At 35.1% G+C, this 21,235-nt stretch overlaps 1 protein-coding gene across 1 annotated transcript in view; it reads right to left on the bottom strand.

Annotated features, from left to right (window-relative positions):
- ARHGAP5 (Rho GTPase activating protein 5) overlaps positions 1-21,235 on the bottom strand; it is a 55,962-nt gene that overhangs the window by 23,283 nt on the left and 11,444 nt on the right. Inside the window, exons 3-4 of the mRNA XM_076345004.1 lie at positions 16,726-20,624; positions 5,091-5,238 (exon numbers count right to left, since the gene is read on the bottom strand). Coding sequence (XP_076201119.1) covers positions 5,091-5,238; positions 16,726-20,448 — 3,871 coding nt within the window. The 5' untranslated portion in view covers positions 20,449-20,624. The remainder of the gene's footprint in view (positions 1-5,090; positions 5,239-16,725; positions 20,625-21,235) is intronic.

Genomic DNA, 21,235 nt, shown 5'->3' with positions numbered 1-21,235 from the left:
CATACAAAAAGTAAATCCAAAATACCAATTAAAAGAATACTGAAATATTAAAGAAACCCTCATATGGTAATACTATCAGTTAGCATGAGTAATTTTTGCCCAAATTATTATAAGTTTGGGAAAATTAAAAATAAACAATAACAGTACGTGTTGAATAGCACACAAACAGTACTTGAAATTAAATTGGTGGCACATAAAACAGCATAAAAATGTTACTAACAAAACACTCGAGCTACAAACTTGCCATAAACATGTAAACTTTTTACACTTAAAAAAATTAGACATTCAATAGATATTTTTACATGGTATTGCAATACAAAATTCAAATCACACCAACATTTTGTTGACGTTAAACATTAAATTAGCCTTCAGAAATCTGCGTTCCTCTCTCTCAAACAAAACTATCAGAGTATCAGAATATCCTTACTCTCTACATGATAATTCTTAGAGAAACACAGAATTCATGCTATTAATACAATTAAACAGTTTAACTTCAAAAATTATCTCAATTCTGCTGCGTACATTTAGAAAAATAGTTGTACTAAAAAAAAGTAATGGCCTAGATTGGATAGAATTTTTTTTCTAGCACATCTTATCATAGCACCATTACTTCTATTCAAAAACAGCCACTACAATTTTCTTAAAAATCAAAACTGAACTCTAGTTTCCCTGCTAAATACATTTCCATAAGTCTAGTTTGCAGAAAACCAATACACTTTAAAAGTTCAAGTGATGCAACAAAATGACCTTCTATTCAGTCCATCAGGAGAAAGCAACAACAAAATGCACCAGAACAACTGTATCATCAAAATCTTCTTTTGAAAGCCCGTAACTGAAAATAACTACTAATGTCAAAAAGTCAATTTAAGTAGCTGCCCTCAAGAGCAAGTTACATGCTGATTTGCAAAGAATGTGACAGCGGTAAAACCATACAAACATCAGCAGCTTATACATTATGCTATGTCACTAATGATAGAAAAGTGTTTATACAGTCTGTAAAAGGTTACAGATAAGACCACAATATCTTTACCAAAAAATAAGTTTTCCTGAAAACATTATACATTTATACCAAGACGTTTAGTGGAAAACTTGATAATTCACAATTATCAAGTTACTTACCTGAGAGATAAAAATTCTTTTGATCATCTTGTTCAATGAACGAACAAGAGCGAGCTCTGACAACCAACCAAAAGATTACTCATCCTGCTACAACTACAGTGAATTCAAAAATGGAAGACTTGGATAGAGAAAAGGTTTTCCTATAATCATGGACCACGTGTGAATACACAAGCAAAGTTTGTTTACAATATTTAGCCAAGCTTTCCTCATTCCTTATCCAGAAATGACAGTGCGATTAAATTTAAGATAATCTTACATGGTATTGTACATGTATTTTTTTAACCAATAGGTCCCAACAAGACAAAGTATTATGTGCTATTACCGCTTTGTACTATTAGTATCAGCAACAGTACACGCTGCTGCTGAAATGGAGGTTCTGATACATACTTACTGCTTATTAGGTTTAGATCTGCTCAAGTATTAACCACTTCGTTCCCTCAGTTTCTACTTCCAATACTATCAAAAAGATTCCAAAGGGATTCAAGCCCTAGATTATCTTTCAAAAACAGAAATTACTTTACTCCATAAAGCTAAACCAGTTCAGAATAAAACTTCTTGTTGGAAAATATCAAACTAAACAGGAACACACAGAAAATACCTACATCTGTAGGCCCTGACTTAGGATCCCTTATCTCTACCAGATCTCCCTTTACCCTGACAGGATCCACATGGCTCCTTCAAAAGAAAAATCTGTTGATTTATAAAAGGCTAGAACTTTTCAGCTCCTGGATTTACTTTAATTTTTCCAGATTGTCCCTCTTCTACTGATGCACACTTTTTTTTTCTGTGAGGATATTCCAGAATAGTATGGTAAAACAAAAATCTGATGGTATTTTCTGCATGCGCTCAATTCTTTAAGGTTTATGGTGGAGCAAGAATCTTCAAAGACACTTTCTGATATTATCTTCTCATCTCAGCATCCAAAACAAAGCAGAGAAAACTCTTTTTCACACTGCATACTTTCTAGCCTCAGTCACAATTTAGATGAGTGGGTACAAAGCACCGTCTTGTATAATTTCATGAGGCAGAGATAGGGAACATTAAACATTAATATTAGCCCTTCAATTTGAGATTAATCATATCTTTGCAAAAAACCTACAATTCCGCCACAGTGCAAATTATGTGTGGTAATACAAAGGGAAGGAGCTGAAGTCCACGAAAGTACCTTAAAAGGAAAAGCTAAACAAATATGTCCCCTGTAAGAGAAATATACTGATTAGCCTCATTCAAGAAGACTTGGAGAAGACTGCACTTCTTGATTAAAAAGACAATGCTAGTAAACACTGGTATTAAGTTCAGTAAGTACTGATAGCAGGCTGACTTGCTAAGAGACAGCTGAAGTATTGGATGATTCCCCAGGGCCAAGCAGTTGACAAAATAGCTTTATCAAATGGGAATGGTACTATTCTGGACTCCAGCCTGAAGCCAATAGATCCTGACTTGCCTTCTGCAGATGGATCATCTCCAAAACTGTATTTGTGGAATTTTCTCTCAGACAGTCCCCAAGTCAGTGATGTGAGTCTATCTCAGTACAGGATTTGAAGGCAATGCAAGTGAACATCTTCCTCTCTCAAAGGCAAGAAATATGTTCTATCGGAACACTGCTTGAAACTCATCAAATGCCTACAGAATATTAACCCAATATAAAAGTAATACACACCAAAAATAAAACTCCCACAGCCAAATTTGGAAGTTGAAAAGAACAACCAAAGCTACTTACAGAGAATCGAGAGCAGGAGAAAGAAAATTGTAATACAGATCAAAAGCAGAGGTTTTGTTCCATCTTTACCAAGTGCTTAACAGAAACAGCAGGACAACTACTGTCTTCACAGCCACAAACAAAGCATGCAGACGGCACAATGTTTGTCCAGCTTACACATATGGCTATAATTAAAATTCTCCAGCTTTCAGTAGCTGCATAGCAGCATCCCAGGATGAACTAACGTATACTGAACCAGCTAAAGGAAAAGCAGTACCTCCTGAGTCACCACTTTTGAGGAGCCCCTCACATTTTGAACATAGCAGCAGCTTAACTAAACATCTTATCCTTCAAAGACAGGTCATTAGAGGAGAATAAAAGTGTTAAATCTTCTGGGTGCTTGAGTTATTTGATGACTATGAGGAAAAAAAGACAAAGAATCATGTTCCCACACTATTATAGTTCTCTCTCTCACCCCATAAGCTTTGTTTCTGAAGTCTACCACAAAGTCAACAGATATCAGACAACATTACTTTAAGCAAATACAATTTTCTTTAGATCTGGATTTATAATTTTGTTGTTTGAAAGTATTCTTACAAAGTTAAACATGCTCAAATTTAAGATATTACTTCTAGATTCTACAAACTCTTCGAAAAGTCATTTGGTCTTCATTACTGGTGAATGTCTGTTTTACATAGCTATACATAGTAGCTATATGTAGACATTTTTAAAGAACACAAATTCAGACAGTGACTCACCCATAAAATTATGGTGGTTTGGTTTTGTTTGTTGGGGTTTTTTGCTACATACAATAGCAAATACAAAAAATATATTAAACTGTCTATACCACTCTATTACTCCTTGCCCTTTTCCTCCTTCCCCATTTTTTCCTGGGTGAGGTGGGGAAAGCAAAAGCAAGAGGGAGGAAAATACAGCTCTTACCTTTAGGCAAGGAATCAATAGGAGGTAAAGGTTAAAGACTTATACTTACATCTTTACTTATAAAGAGTCATATTTACATCTCTAACTGCCAAAAGATCAGTGCCTGAAGTTTCACCTAATTTTTTTTATTACAATAATGTAGTATATTAAGTCTGCAAAAACAGCTCTTAGGCTCACTACCTGTAGTAGTTCTTCTGGAAACACTATTCTTATAGATGGCAGTAAAACTGAATTTTAGTTTAAGAAAACCCTTCAGTTTTTCTTTTGCTAAAACTGTTACTGTCATCTTACAGCCAAAATTGTATTACAGAACTAAGAAAATGTTGAAAAAAGGTGCTGTTTTACTTTATGCTAAACAATATTGAACTGCAGACACCCATCAAAAGATGGTCCTGCTCATGTTTCAGCTCCAGTCAGTCAGTCTCACGCTCTCATTTGCTTCAAGTATAGCAATACAGCATTTATACAACTTCAGAGCAAGCAAGATCTGCACACTAACTGAAAACTAGTGCTCGCCATCTTTAAAAACAAAAAAGAAAACACCAAACAAAACCCAACCACAGGTCACTCCCAAACCTCAAAACACCTCCCCACTCCCAAATGCAGTCTTCTGTCGGACCAGCAAGATCGCCTCATGGTCACACAGTAAATAGGCTGAAAGCAGCAAGAGAGGGGACAAACACACAACCAGGGAGCCAGGGAGAAAGGAGAGAGATGAAAACCATACTGTGAAATTTCACCATCATGCAAACACATATATGTTAATATTTTACCTTAAACTAGAAATCTGCAAGTTAAACAAATTGCTTAACATTTTTCATACAGAATTACACAGTATTTAGAAAAGAAATGTTTCCATCTCTGTAAAAAGTTAAAATGCAAAAATAGGTTTACCAGCAAAATAAAGCAAGCAAGCTGACTAATTATGCCATACCAAGTACCTGTTTTCTGCAATTGGAAAAAGTGGATTTCAGAGCTTTTTAATATATGAAGTAAAATGCAGTGGCAAGTGAGACATGTAAGACTGGAATGCCATTGGGTTAAAAGTCATTTGGCATTAGAAAATGGTATCAGTTTTTTAAATTACAGGAAACAAATATTAAACTTCAATGTTTGTCAAAAAGAAATTAAATATTTGTGCAAATAAAGACAAAAGACCATCACATATTAAACATACAATTTAGAGAACATATTCTACTTTTAAAATGTGCTTTTCCCATAATTATTTATTTCTAGGATAAAATTCTAGAAGTACTTTAAAACAAAATGAGAGGTTTTACTCGTTATGCGAAGTGGGAAAGTCTTTCCTCCAGTAGTTCTCTTATCTTACCTGTATCTTCAATGAATTGCACACATTTTTCAACAAACAGAGGTATCGGTTTCTCAGGTGTAACCAGATCCTGTAGTGGCATCCCAAAGTAATTACTTTCCCAGTTTCTACGGATTGGAGGATTGAATGTCTTAGTTTTCTTTTTTGGCTACAACAAAACAGAGTTATTTAAGTAATATTCAAGTAGTATTTTAACTATTGTTAGTTAAAATGTAGTATATATATATTGCAACTATTCAGTAAAAACAAACAGATCATACGTCTATCAGACATTAAAATTCCTCTATGGCAAACTGAATAAGAGCGTACTTTTAAAATAGCAGACGTTAGATAAAAAGCACTCAAATAACTTCTAATAGATTTGGTCATTTTTGTACCACATTAGGAACAGGATGACCCAATGCACCAGTAATTGAAATACCATGGGAACAAAAATAAACACGCTACTTGTTTAGAGTGCTACGACAAGACTTTACATACTAACTTTCAGCACCACTCACCAAGGAATCTACATGAATCACATTTGAACCACACCTCTATAGAAATTTTTAGGACAAGATTGTGAGGTGTCATATCACAAAAAAAAATTGAGCGTCTTCTGTATGCATCTTATTAAAGATACTAAATAATCTTCATATTGCAGCTATGCTAGAAACATGATGATGCAGAATGTATAGTAATCAGAGTTGTGTGTATGTCAGAGTTAGAGTTGCAGGCACTCCTATTAAGCATGATTGCTTTATTACAGGCACAGGATTTTAGCCAATAGGAGGTTTGCACCCAATCAAATCTACTAAGATGATGAGTTTCATATGGAGTTTTCTTGTTTGTTTTGATCCACCCCCACCCCCCGATAGAGACTTTTATCAGTTCAACTGATAAATCACCTTTGAATGATTACAAGAATTATATTGTATCAGATACCATGTTTCATCTCTGAATGTTGATGAAAATATTCAGAGATGGCCATATAAAGTAGTCAATCTATTGGCTGTACTGTGGCAACTGAATGAGGAAACTGAATGAACACCACCATTAAAATCTAGCATTTTATCTCTAAGTTTATATACAGTAAGAAGTTAGTTAAAAGCAGTTACTTTTTCATATAAAAGCTCTTCAGCCAACATCTTATAGTACAAAATAAAAGAAAAACAAAAAGCAAACCAGCCAGATTTAAATTTAATAACAAGGTTTCTAGAATTTTATAATTTATAATAAGACTACACCTCAATTAACTATTAAGACAAAACACATCTCCTTTCTATGTTTTACATCTAGAAAAGTCTTGAATTTCAATCTGGGTAAATAAAAAAAAACCAAAACGGTTAACTTCTAGACTTTTGTACCATCAAATTTACTTAATCAGTCCTTACAAACTGCCTAGAACTTCAGGTTAGCGAGGTACATATTCATGATTGACTTGCCCACTGAGAATTAATGAGATGAAGTTGAACTCTAGAGGGAGAAGTGGAAACTACAGCCTAAAGAACATTTCTCCAACCATCACCCTACAGCACCTGTGGAACTTCTCCAACACTTGACAAAAAAATTTGTTAATCAAAGCCTTTCAATAACCTAATTAAACAAGTACGGCTTTTTATGTGGAATGCCTCTTTGTAAGACAGCTTGTGCTTCTTGAAATCAGCAGCAGAGTACCCGTGATTGACCACAGTAACAGAAGGTTAACAAAAAATTAGGCTTATCTTTCAAATTTGGGATTTCTATAAAAGGTTTGGCACTTACAATTTAGAAAGAAGGAACATTTATTAGAGAGTTCTTCAAAACATTAGAAAGAAATTGCTCTCCAGCAATTCATGTCTCCAAGTTTTACATTAACTGAAAATTTAATAAAAAGTTTAGGGGAAAAAAGCTTAGGATAAAACTTTAGGATAAACTTTCATGACTAAAGCAGACAGTATCTGAAAGCATTCTTTTCAACTGTCAACTCTTTGCATAACATTAATCATCTTGGGTAAGATATCAATGGTTCAACCAGTATGTGCCTTCGGATTAGAAACAGCTTTTTCTTCTTTCTTCTCCCCTGCTTTGAAGTCCCCAGTACTCAAACTAGTTCATTGGCCATTTTCTCTTTAGTGGCAAAAACGTATTTATTTACGCAACAAATGTGTCTAGTTCTGATGAGCAGCAGCTGAAAGGGCGAAGTTTAAGCTAAAGGACATGTAAAACTCAGTGAAAACATTTTTGTCAAATGTTGAATGAAAGATCATTTTAGAGATACATACATTAACACAATGAAAAAAGCAAAAACAATTTTTTTCTTTCCCAAGGTGGTCAGTGCATATGCCCACTATCTTAGAATAAATGCAGCAACACTCAGACTGTGCATTTCAGACCCAGCAGACAGAAAAAGACTGTGTGTCTTTGATTAAGACATATTAGCTTAACATAATTAAATACAAACAAATTTTGTTGGTGTGAGTGGAAAGCAGTCTGGTTAAAGGAATAAACTAGGATTTTACAGAATTTTTATGACAATTATAATAGTAAAGAATATTATTATCTATGTAGAATACCTGGAAATTGTATGAAATATCAAATATGTCTGCAAAGCCGGAATAAAGAATGTTTTTCTTTAATAACTGTCCTGCATTTAGAAGAATGGTTGTAAGGGACTAAGTTATCAAGTATGACATTATACACTCAAAAAAGCAGAAACGTTTCTTAGATGAAATGTCTACCTGAAACAATCAGTTTCATCTCCAATTTGGAAAGTGAGAATTTGTCTAAAGAATTTAAAGAAGAATAAATAATAAAAGAATAAAGAAGAAAAGAAAAGAAAAAACCCTGAAGTCCTTTTCAAACTGATCTAGAAGTAGAGTAGAAGAGATGATCATTGCAGGGCTATTCCATAAACATGAAATTAGGATTTCACAAGGCAAAGTTACAATAATAATTTTATCAGCTATTTCCTATTATGTATCATTATGTATTTTGTCTCTCTCCTGTCCAATATTTATTAAAATACCTCTCTATGATTTCCCTTTCTTTCAGGGCATGAGTGGGTAAACTCTTCAATGATAGCACAGATCAAATCTTCCTGGAAATAACACTATCTGCACGATCTTCGCAAAAAAAAAAAACTTTGGCAAATTAACAACAAAACTTTAAGGTATTAAAAAAATACCATGTTATTTCCTGATTTGAGACTTCCATACTCCTTAAGTTGCACGTCTAGACTTCTTAAGCGGAGACCTCGTTCTGAACGAAAAGGCATGTTACTGTGCAAAAGACCTGATCTTTGTCAAAAGATTAACTGACTTCAGGAAAAAAACACAGGTCTTATTTCTAACAAAAATAAGTGTTAGTGAAAGCTTTTTTTTAATCCCTGTTCCCCACTCTGAGAAAATAGCAGCTTTTCTGATCCATCAATCATAGCAGGGAACTTTTAAATCTGCTAGTCAAGATGATGAGTATCGTAATTTTTTCTGTGTAAAATTAACTTTTTAAAGTTCTCTAATGAAACAATATTTAAACAAAAACACTGTTAAACATTAAATTATTAATTTAGTTAAACAGCACCTGAAAAAGGTGAATAATTTCTAAATTCCTAGATTTTGGCAGAGAGATATGATTTTGCCACAGGTATTTTTAGTTCAACTGTTCTGCCCAATACACCTAGTCCCCACGATATGGCAGTCACCTAATACTGCATACAGTGAGCACTCATCTAGGCACAGTCAAAGACAATTTCCTATGCTGCTTCTACATCATAATAAAAGGTCTAATAGGCACCAAGTTAGAGAAGACAAGAACCAGCACAAAAGTTTTGTTAGCTAATCCTAGCAAAAAGCTCATTGTTTCACATACCACTGTTTTATGTTAGTAATTAAAACACAAGCCTAACACCATAAAGCTGAAATCCTTAGTTTTCATATAAATATGTTTTTTTAAAAATTGGTTGCTACACTAATGTTGAGCTTTCCAGCATGGGTTTCACCACTTGCTTCTTGCCAAAGACAACTTCTCTTCATACCCTAACAGAGGTTAATGCCAAACCTCCAGCTCATCCTTAAATATTTTGGCAGGAAAGCATTTTAACTCTGAGAATCCCAAACTTGCCTTGCATTGCTGATACCAAAAGCATTTACCTGAAATATTGCTTTAATTACAGTAGTTTAATCACTGAAACGTGTTGCAAAAATTAGCTGAAGAAGTCCTAATAAAAGACAAGGTAAACATGAAAACATTTATTCTAGCACGGCACAGTATCCAATTCTTGATTTCAAAACTAGAAATATTATTATAAAACACATAAAACCATGAAAATGTAGATTTAAAGTATACTCAAGATTAACCCTCTTGACTGTAGGTAACAGGGAACCAGCTAAGCAGCACTCATCTTCTAGAGAGAAACTAGGCTGAGACTTCAGCCAGCTGCGAGTCTTGAGAGTACAATGCACTTAAATACAACCTTTTAAAATTAACTTAGAAAACGAAAAAACTGCCCAAACCTATCTATCAAACCCCTTTATGGATGGGTGGCTTACTCTAGCAAGTCCTCCCTGTTCAAGAGGGGCTCCCCTTCTTTTTTCCCCCTCTCACTTCCATCCCACCAGAACTACCATCATAATTTATTTATCAAAGGGGAAATTCAGCCACTTCTCTACCTCCCACACACTTTATTACTACTTTTAATACAAAGGAAATTTTCTGCTTGCTTCATTTGCAGTCAGCCCTAGGGTCACAGAGGGCAAAGTCAATATTTTCAGGACTATTAAAATACTTCATAAAACCACGTACCATGAACAGCATTCATTTTATAGGCTTAACAAAGTATTTGTAATCTCCAATTCATGGCTAGCTTGTCAGAAACTATAGGATATATAAATAATGCAGATGACGGTCCCTAACAAGCTCTTTCTTCCCCTCATGCCTTCTGCCATTTTTAGAGTTCCAGCTTGTTACACTAAGTTTTAAACTACAGAGGCTCAAGAAGGCATATGGCTCCAAATATGCATTTTAAGAGTGCTAAATTTGAACAGATGAAAACTGAAACTACAGATTTTGATATTTCCTATACTCAGGGGGGAAAAAAAAAAAAGAAAAATCACTGCACATTCCAGTCTGAAGTAGACAGTGCTTTGCTAAGTCAACCATTGAATTTACACAAGAACAGCTGAACAAAAATGTAAGCTGATCTCCCGCTTGTCACATGTTTACCATAGTCTTATTAAAACTGAGATCAACACACATGGGTTATACAGTTCCTGACACTATTTCAGTAAACAGTTTCAACATAAAATTTCATATAGTTTTGAAATTATAATGAGAGCAAACAAGTTTAAACATAGGAAAATAGATGTCAAACCTGCACTACTTATACTGTGTTCTAAAACAAGTCAGAGTAAGATATGTGAGAATTCGTCTAGGTGCTAGTGGATTTTTCTTGCTGAAATACAGACAAGTTTTCAGATTAATTTAATTTAAAAGGCATCTTACAATCATCTTGGTGTAAAGGAAAATGAAAAGAACATAATTCACAATCTTCTTTGGAAGCAACAAATGTTGTTTGCAAACAAGGTTACCAGGCATAAAGTTTTATAGCGCTGTTTTTCAGATTTAATTTCACAACACAGCTGGAAACTCCAGTCACCAAAAAAAAAAAAAAAAAAAGAAAATCAGACCTTGAATAATGAAACTATTGGTCAAATAACAAATTTAGCGAAACTTTTTCAGATTTAATAATTTTTAAAAATGGCATGTCAAAGAATTGTCACTGGTCAGTCAATTTACTATATTGTTTACAAGATCTCTGTAGATAGGATTTGTTTTCAGAAGTACTTAAAATTTCTTCCATACAAAAAAAAGAAAGATACTCATACTAATCTTATTCCTACTTTTACAAATGTATTAACAAAATAATTCTTCCGTAACAAGGCAAGAATCCTGCAGAATTTATTTCAAGATGAAGCTCTGCCTTTCCCTTTGCAGAAATTTATTCAGGACATTTGCTGTTCTTGATATGCTGGGGAGGATAAAAAGTAAAACAACTATACTTTATAGGAGGGGCAAAAAATACAGCCTAAATTAGACACTCAACGTATCTCAAAGTGTTCACAAAGATAAGAGCTCTAAATTAGATGGGTAAATTTTTAATATTCATCAATTCCATTGTAAAGCTAAATAATAAGGGTATTAATTGTAACTATATGGAATAGCTACAGGTTTCCAGATCAGGCAGGCTTCCTGCTGTACAGGGAATTACTAAATTAAGACAAGGGTCACAAATAACTTGCAATTATTTAATGTAGTAATAATAATAATAGATAAAACAGTAATAATTGATAAATAATTTTAAAAATATTTCTATCAAGCTTGTTTACACATGAGAAGACTATCATGAGAACAATGAAAAGCCACGGAGCACTGTGGTTTGGGCCTCATATCAATGCATAAACTGCATGACAGTTGCAGCTTTAGGGTTACTGCACACACATGAAGAGGTTCCTCCTGTCTGAGATGTAAGAAGGCTTCATCCAGCAAAATCCTTATCATCCAGGAATGTTCACTGCCCTTTCACATCCTGAAATTCTCTGCATTTTCTCTCTGTTGCTCCGTATCTCCAAACTCATCAAGTTGAACTGAAGACAAAATTAATTTATTACATGGCCTGCAAGGCTGCTGCTTTTAAAGAGACTGGTGTGTACGAACACACAATAGTATTCTACACTAGACCTTAGTATTACAGTGTTAAAGATTCTAATAGAGATAAGTATCTACTTGTAGTTCCCACTTGCAATTTTTGAAAAAAAGACACGGAGATGAATGAGCACACATCTCAGCTGGAGAGGCCTAACTTGGCAAAGTGGAAGCAGCTGAGGTAAAGTTGCCTATGAACACTGTGCCTAGTTCCTCCAAGTTTGTAAACACTGGTAAGGAAAGAAATAATCAAACATAGAAAGCATGTTGACATAGGAGAGAGTTTACTGTGGAAAATGCACTTAATCTGAGAGATAGTTTGCATAGTAACAGCAGAAAGGATGAGGTGCTTTTTCATAACAGAAACTTTTACAAAAAAAGTTCCATTGGGAAAAAAAAGGCACATCATAGCTTAACAAATATTGGCATACAACATGCACTTGAAGCTTTCAAGCACAGTGTGCGCACACAACTCCACGCCAACTTGGCTAAATAGTCCTATGACTCTGAAGCCAGTCCGCTTTCTTTTTTCTCCTTCTCTCCACTTTTCTTCATATACTTCCCTACCAGAAAAAGTTTAACAGTCCACTTGTTAACAGCACATGCAATGCCATACAATAATTTTTTCAGAACATTTAGAAACATGGTAATAACATAAAATAGGATAAAGGTGGGTGTATCACAAGTTAGACCATGCTAGACTGATTCATCCTTCTCCATTGAAAACACGTATTCTTTTCTAAAGGCAAAGAAACTACAATGATCAGTTGGTTTTACCAATCTGGACTTTAGTAAGGTATTCGATGGTGGCATATAGGAAACTATTGTGACAAGTGGAGTAACAGAAACAGGATGATACTCAACAACAAAAAGGACAAAGTCATAGACTAATGGAAAAATCATGCACTGGAATGTGCATGTACTATAATGTACATGTACTATGCATGTGTACTATACGTGTGTGTATGTACTATAATGTGCATGTACTATAAACCACTTGTACTATACGGTAGGAAGTCATTAGCTGGAAATTACCAAGGACAAGAATAGGCCAAAGGTTCCTAAAGTGACAATAACTGCAGCTAATAAGAAGTTGGGTGCAATCACACAGTTGTGTCAGGTAGTAATTTCTAGTACAGATCAACAAACATTAAGATTACATGATGCACTGCTATGACATTATTTGCAATAGCATACACAGTTTCAGTCATCCTCACTCAAAAACATAAGTTCAGAGGGAATTACAAAACCTTTTTTAATCTTCTAAAACTCAGGTCAAGAAGCAGCCATATTCTGTTCACCTGTTTGGAGGTGACAGACACCACAAAAGGAAACAACATTTCAGGAGAAAGGTTACCACAAGGAAAGGTGAAAACTGGAAATTGCAAGAAGATTCCTCACCAATACAGAGGACACAGAAGTTCTGGAGGAGTTTTACAAAATAGTGAGAATGAGGGGATAAAAGTTTTCAGAGGAATTATTTCTGTGATAATTGAAAACAGTGCTCAAGGATGGTTATTCCAGTTCTGACTACCAGTATATAGAAACAAGATCTGAGAACACAAACACACTATTATGGACAGCAATGGGCAAATAATTCCGACCAAAGCACGCTTACTTAACTGGTCTGGGTTTCAAATTGTTTAATTTCCTTTGGTAGTAAGCAATGTTAGAAGACCTTGCAAGTAACTGCTCGCCACAGATTTGTCATTGCTATACTTTCCACAGTAAAACATTTTAATTTATGCTTCTGAATAGCAACAAGTATAACAATTCTGAGTATTTACTTCTGCCTTTAATAACATGTGTTCACGATAGATTTTAAAGAGTTTGGTACATATGCATTAGCAGATCAGTCAAACTACGGCTGTTAATTTCAGTGTTGTAAAAAGGAACTGTTGTTTTTCCTATTCTATTGTTTGCCAAAACTCACTCCCTCCTTCCCATCAATTTTTTACTTGAATCCTATGATCGCTCTACACCCATCCCCCGCCTCCCTATATCTGTCCTACTGCCCATACCTTTATATGAATTCATATTGTAAGTTGGGAGACCGGGGTCTGAAAGCATCAGGATAGAATGAGCATCCTTCAGGCAAGGTCATGTCTCTTTCTTGAAACACATTATCCTTAAATGTTTTCTTACTCTGGGCCTGTCTTTAAAACATTTTCCAGAACCTCCAAGAGGAAAGTAAATAGCACTTTAAGAAACTTTCACTGTGTTTAACTTTAAAGTAATTGCCATAAATGAGGGGAAAAAAAAGCCAAACCCAAAAAACCCAAAACAAACCAATGCCCCCCAACGCAGTTTTTAAAAAAATTCTAAATGTAAAAATCTGCATAGGCAAATTCTGTCTCTACATGAAACCTGCTTTGCATAACTGAAAACTGAAGTGCAAAAACACAAATGACTCTGCATAGGAGCTTTCAGCAATACCATACAAGAAACCCACCCAGAAACACTACATCTCAAACTCCTCAAGCCAACAAAGATGAAAGGAGTATCAAGAATGTTACATCCTATCTGGGCTATTTAAAAAGCAACAGCATGCTACAAAGCTGATTTAAAAAAAAAAAAAAAAGAATTTAAAAAAAAAGACCAAGTTGTAATCTTTGACAGAGACAATGAGGACCTCAGACTTCAAAGGTTGTGTTTTTCCAAACAAATTCATTTTGTTCATAAGATTTCTGTATCTCAGAGTCACTATAATTATAGCAAGAATAGTTACACATGTATCTTATGTTCCCTTTACATACAGCTGAACAATTTAGAAGAAGTATCAATAAGAGCTTTAAGAAATACTCAGAGAGGAATACAAAAGTTTTATTCACCCCTTTCACATTCAAGGGGTCAAAATTATTAAAAAAAAAACAAAAACAGCAAGCAATCTGTAAATAGTGGTGCACTAATATCCCTCACATGGACTAAATAACACTCAGCAAGGAAAATATCATTTGAATCTTTTTTGAGTTTTTGTGATTACAGACTGCTAGCTGCTCATCTAAAACAACACAGGAAAACATGGTGAATTAAGTTCCAAAACTAATAAAACTGCCTCTCTCTTGCAAAAAAAAGTCAACAGTTAAGAAAACCAAAAGAGTATATTACAAACTAGAATGACTCATCACATGAACTGGAACTACTCTCACTTCAACATAATGCAAGTCAACGCACATAGAAGTCACTACTTATCAAAAGCACTAAGCACTCAACATTCTTAGATATTTTGAATGCTTGCAAACATTTTAGATATCAAGTTAAATTTGCTTTCTCTGTCATTACAATAATTTTTACTTCTACTATTAAAAGTTTTCCTGTGACTAATTTGAAAGTATCAGCCCTGGACCACAACTTGCAAGTAAAAAAAAAAAAACCACCAAAAAAACCCCACCCAACAAAACCAAGAGGTACATTAAAGAAAACTTGAAACAACTCTTGTACTCTTCAAGAGCCTTAACCACTACAAAAATTTAAAACAGCCTGAAACTATTGACTCAGGCTGCCTCTTAACAGGCCAAAGCCAAAAGTAGAGGCTTTGGTAAAGATATCAGGGGGTTTCCTGAAACAATGCCAGGAAGATAAGATCCCACTATACTGGGTCTACACAGTTTAAACATAAATATCCAACTTGGAGGAGTTTTCTGTCAACTCAACACAGCTGAGACAGTAGGAAGATTATGAATATTATATTTCAATTTCTATGTAGCAAGATTGTTTCAGTCAAAAGTATATAAATTATTCTTTTTAAAAACATTTAAGTTTCCCAAAAAGAGTAACTTCAAAGCATTTTTAACCGTATGATTTTATACCCACAAGACATCATTATCTATGCTTATGAGTAAGCCTTAAGAAAATTTAGTGCCCTTTAAATCAGTCATGTGTAATTCAAATTACAGCTGCATACTAGGAAATGCAATTCAGAATTTAATCTATTAGTAAAATTTAACTATGGTGTAGTGGAACAAAACTTATTTCTAAATGCTATTCAAGTACTATCAGATTTAAGCTAAAAGGGACATTTTTAAAATGCTACAAAAGACAACATTACGAAGGTTGACTTATTTTGAGACAAGAAAGAAAGTATCTAACTGACCAGGTACACTCCTGATTTAACATTAAACAAAAACTATATGCAAGACAATGATTGCTAGCCTAAAATTAAAATCTAAACTATAAATAGTATACATCCAGTACCTATACCACAACACTACCTTGATATAATAATTTTTAAGACAGTAAGTCAAAAAATAACTATCAAGCATAAAGATCAAAATAAAAGGTGGACATTTTCCAAGCAGAATATCACATTATTATTTAGAAACTCACACTGGGCAGGCATTTTGTTCCCTTTATTTTGTTTGATTAGAGAATTGTACAGGTAGCACAGCTTTCAATTTGATTATTTGCTTGCCCGCACCAGGAAAATGCAGCAGTCAGTAAAACCACTATACAAAGTTTCCTTTTCATGCTCGTTTTAGAGTTCCAGGCAAACAACTGAGAATTGAACAAGAAACCACCCCTTTCATTCACCAGCCCTGAACTTAATTCCAACAGCCAGAGCTGCAAGAACTGAAAGAACCAGTTCTACCCAAGAACTTATAAAGCAGGTTTTTTGGGTTTGGGTTTTTTTTTTTTGTTGTTAAAAAAAAAAAAAAGATGTTATGATTAACAAAGAAGGATCTGTGAACCAAATTCCGCCTTCACTTACTCATATGGAAGGGAGACTGCACATGTACATACAGGTGAAAAGAACTGAAATGTATTGAACAGCTGATTAAGTAGACAAACCATCTCATTCCCTCAGGTTTGCTAGTTCTCAGCAAGTTAAGTAGAAACTTGGACAAAAATCAAACAATGCTACATCAACATTTTAAAGCACCTGTTTCAAAATAGGGTGCAACTCTTGCATATTTTTACTCTTCCCTTCTTACAATGCACCAGAAGTTGTAAATAAAATTTAAATCATTTGACTTACCTTCTTATCTTCTTTTACTTTGTGGGTTTTCTTTTTCATTTTTTTATCATCCAATTCTTGATCTGATGTAATAGCAGGGTTATCTATGCCACCCTTCCATGTTTCAACAGGTGAAAGAAGTGGGTCTTCTTCACTTCCACGATGTCTTCCTTTTCTTTTAGTTTTAGAAGTGGTGAAAGCCTCATCATCACTTGCATCCGAATGTGTTCTCCTATAATAAGACTTCGCTTTGCTGAACAGAGTCTTAGACTTATATTTGTATTTTGAAGGCCTTCTTTCCCCATGACTTTTGGATATTCTATCAGAAAACCCATTTTCTTCCTCACTTTGGGTATTTATAACAATTGAGTTTCGAACTTTAATAATACGATTCTGACTATCATCTGGAACTGCGTAGATATCATCTGCAAAGCCTTTATGTTTGAAAATAGTGTCAATAGGTTCAGCATAGTTGTCAGATTGGTCTATATCTTCTGGTGGTGCCACAGGCACTCTAGAAGGTTGTTTCCTGGGGTTTTTGCCAATACCTGCCTCAATTGTTTTCAGGAGGTTAGGATCCAGTTTTTTCACATTTGTTCTTGGAACAAGTGGTTTCGGTTTTATTGGAGGAGGCACTTTATGGTTGCGTTCATGGTCATGACAATTGAGTGGTGTACTGTGAATAGGATACTCATTTCCTTCCAAATCCAATCGGTACTTTGAACGGTCACTAGGTGCTGGGAGTAACCTTACATCATCACCAATTGGACTGTAAGGTGGTGGTCCTTCAGTATCATCCTCTGAATCTGGATAATTATAGTCAAGGGAACCTCCTCTGGGAGATCTTGGAAAAACATCTTCACTTGTATGCGTAGTTTCCCTTGTGCTGTCTGACATATAAGAACTTTCAATCATGTTTTTCTTCTCTAATACGTCACTGAAGAACAACGTGAAAACCTCAGTTTGACGATGATATTGAGATAATGAATATAAAGCTGTAAACTTAGCAGTAATCTCTGTTGCTATGTGTTCTCCTTCCGTCATGAGTTCTTTGATTGCTTCATTCTCAAAGAAGTCTGCCTGGCTATCAGTAACAGCCACTAACTGGACAGGAATCGTATCCTGAACTTCAGAAAGAAATGCCCGAAGCATTCCCATGGATGCCTTCCGCTTCGCAGAATAGACCAGTATATATCCATGAACAAGTTCATCTTTCCTTACACCAATTGAAGAATGATATGATAATATAGTTATCTGTATTCGACGCCTCTTTTCACCTATTATTTTATCAAGCATCAAAGAATTATTCTGGCCAGCCTGAGCAGCACTACAGGAGTGAGAGTCAAGGAAGGGTGAAAGAATAAGATCCACACTAAATGGGTCACCACACATCGCACACATGACGATTCTTAAGTCAGCTTCTGACAGATCTTTAATGGTGGGAACTGGACTTACAACATCAAAATTGTGTTTAACTGCTTCCAGTACTCCCCTCAGAGCTTGTTTTATTTGGGTCTCATTAAATTTGCGCGGATATGTTCCCGCAGGCACATCTACAAAAGGACATTGTAATTTATTGGCCAATTGCTGTCCCTGATGTCTCAGAATAGGTAAATTCTTGCTAACGCTGTCCCTCTGGTTAGCCAGTATTAACGTAAATGGAAGATTAGCCATATACTTGTCTCTCCTTATCTGAGATGCTTCAGCCCTTATTTTTGCAATGCACTCCCCAATAAAATTCAGTGATTCAATAGAGTTAAACACACAGAAACAACCGTGTGGTTTGAAGGCTGAGGTCCACAATTGAGTCAACAGGTATGGGGATTTTGCATCAACTGGCCTAAGATCTAGTTCATATATTTTTCCATCTAATGCATATTCATCATCAGTGGATTGTGTCCGAATTTCATTTGCCAATTCTTGTGCAAGGCCATCTTTTCCCAAAATGAAAAGATTGACTTTATCAATGTTGGCACTATCGTGGTATAAATTTGAGCGGCCATGGTCTAGTTGCAGAAGACTGTTGGCAAGTAACTGCTCTACTTTAATGTCCGTGCAATTTTGGCCACTGAGACAAGTTTCTTTAGTTGGGTGATAAACAAATCCTATATGTTTAAGCAGAAGAGATTCTCTATCAGGTGCAAGTTTCTGTAAAGCTTTGTATCTAGGTTCTTCACTCAGAACTGCATGAATTTCACTCATTTTATCTGAACTTGGTGTTGCATTAAGATCCAGGTCATAAAACAGCTCTGAATGTTCAAAAAGCATTTCCTGAAACTCCTCTTTGGCTTTTTCAACAATCTCCCTCTGATGCCTACCATATACTTCCTTACTATCTGCATCAGTAATGTATTTGAATGCTTCGTCCTCCACTACAAAACATAAAACTTCTTCCCATGGCTGTCCAGGTGAAATGAACTGGATTTTCTCAAGAGTTTTTTTGAATTTCTCCTTCATTTCAACCCTCCTTTTTTCAGATATAAGATGCTGCACATGGTTTTGATAAACTTTTTCTGCCTCCAGTGTAGTGAGAAGGTCAAATGGAATCCTTCTGTCATTCACTTTATCTATATGGTCAGTTTCATCCCAGGGCGTTTTTTCAAGCACTACAAAACAGGACTGGAAGTCAGGCCTTTTCTCCATTAACTTCAAGGCTTCTGACCAGCTCAAGTGTTCAATCTCATCAAGATTTGACAGAAGAGTATTAAGGGCTCTTGGCAATGCATTAATGTATTCTTCTTTTCTTTTTCTAATATGTTCCTGTTTAAGCTGCTCTATGTGTTTTGAAAACGTATTTTTGGCCTTTTTTGTTCCTTCCAAATTTATGTACTCTTCATAATCAGGGTGGTTTTTCAGTTTATTACTAACGGTTTTCCAAGTTGCATGATAGTCTCTCACAGTTTGGACAAGTTTCTCGAACTTATCTGTTGCTGTAACAACTAACTGTCTTTGAGTTTTATAGGCATCCAGATAGGGGATTATTTTAGGTTTACCACGAGTTTTATCCATCATTTGTACCAGTGCAGTAAAACATGTCTCAACATTGACGTTGAATCTTGCCGATGTTTCCACTACCACAAGGTTCTTCTTATTTGAAGCAAAGGCCTGAACCTCTCGCAGATAATGATCCACACATTCATCACATTTCGTTGCTGCTATTATTATGGGTTTTTTAGATTTTGAGAGCTGGATATAGAGATTATTTACAAATTTAAGTTGATCATCAAACTTCCTATTGCATCCTTGGCTTACGTCAATGCACAATAAAAACCCATCTATGCTTAATTTCCCTTCAGGCATTTGTTTTTGCTCAAAGTCTTGCTCCAAGCCTAGCTGATCTGTGCAAATGTACATTAGTTTTTCTGCTGACTGCAGTTTGGAGGCAGCTGCACGTTTTATATATGGTTGTAAATTCGTACTCCGATGAGGCAAGAAAGTCTGATCATCAATGAACTCAGTCTGTTCAATTACATGAATTCTGCACTCAACTCCATCCTCACCACTTTGTGTTACGTCACCCCAGTACAAAAAGTGATCGTTGTTAACAACTCTTCCTCCGAAGTCAATTGTGCTAAGCACAGAGGTATGCTCAGGATAATATTCATCTGCTTTTGAACGAACAAATCTATTGCACAAACACGACTTTCCAACTCCACAATTACCTTTATCCTTTTCAGTTCCAGACAGTCCAACAACACTAACAGCATAAGATGGGGGACGTGGCTCTTTATTTTTTGCCATCATAACTTTCCTCTCATCCTTTTGCAATTATCAAGGTAACTGCATGTGGTTTTCATTCTGGAAAGGTTCCTACAAATTTAAATTGTATATCCAGGGTTTCAGAAATAGGTTTCAGTTGTTCTTGCTTTAGCTGGTCATTGAGAGAACCTCAAATAATTAGGATGAGGAGCATCATCTTCCTAAAGAAAACAAAGAGGGGAAAAAAAATTTTAAAGATTGAAGGTATTTTCTTTCTAATATTCATGAGAGAAGAGACTTTAAAAAGCACTTTTGCTTGCTCACTCTGTGAGCAAGCAAACACCCTGTTTTCTGTGTATATGAAAATTTTACCACTGCTTTAAATGAGATCTTAAACTCATAATTCATTCACATTAATGCTATTTATATTATAAATTCAAAAAGAAACAGTTTTTAGGCACAGTTTAATAATAGTTCATCACCTATTTTGATAGGTGATCAGCACACTTAAAAAAAAAACAAACACCAACCCACACCCAAAATCCCAAATTACTGTTTTCCTTCATAGCTTATGGGCACTAGGCACTAGAAAGCATTTTCCTCTACAATAAATACAACAAGAACTCTAAACCCAACCCAATATTCATATACATATACTTCTATTCACACCCATACTTCCACTAGATAGCATGCTTACCTGCGTGAATAACACTACTTTTGTGTGCATTTGTAGGTTTGGTTTTAGGTTTCAGTAAAGAAACTTTCAAAATAAGAAGCTGTAAAACCAGGAAGTTCGCAATGTGGCTCAGCTGCTATTTGCAGAAGTAAACTA

The sequence above is a fragment of the Aptenodytes patagonicus genome, chromosome 7 (assembly GCF_965638725.1).
Source record: "Aptenodytes patagonicus chromosome 7, bAptPat1.pri.cur, whole genome shotgun sequence".
In the NCBI taxonomy this organism is placed as follows: Eukaryota; Metazoa; Chordata; class Aves; order Sphenisciformes; family Spheniscidae; genus Aptenodytes; species Aptenodytes patagonicus.
Note: the sequence above shows the minus strand (reverse complement) of the source record. Positions and strands in the feature narration are given on the sequence as shown.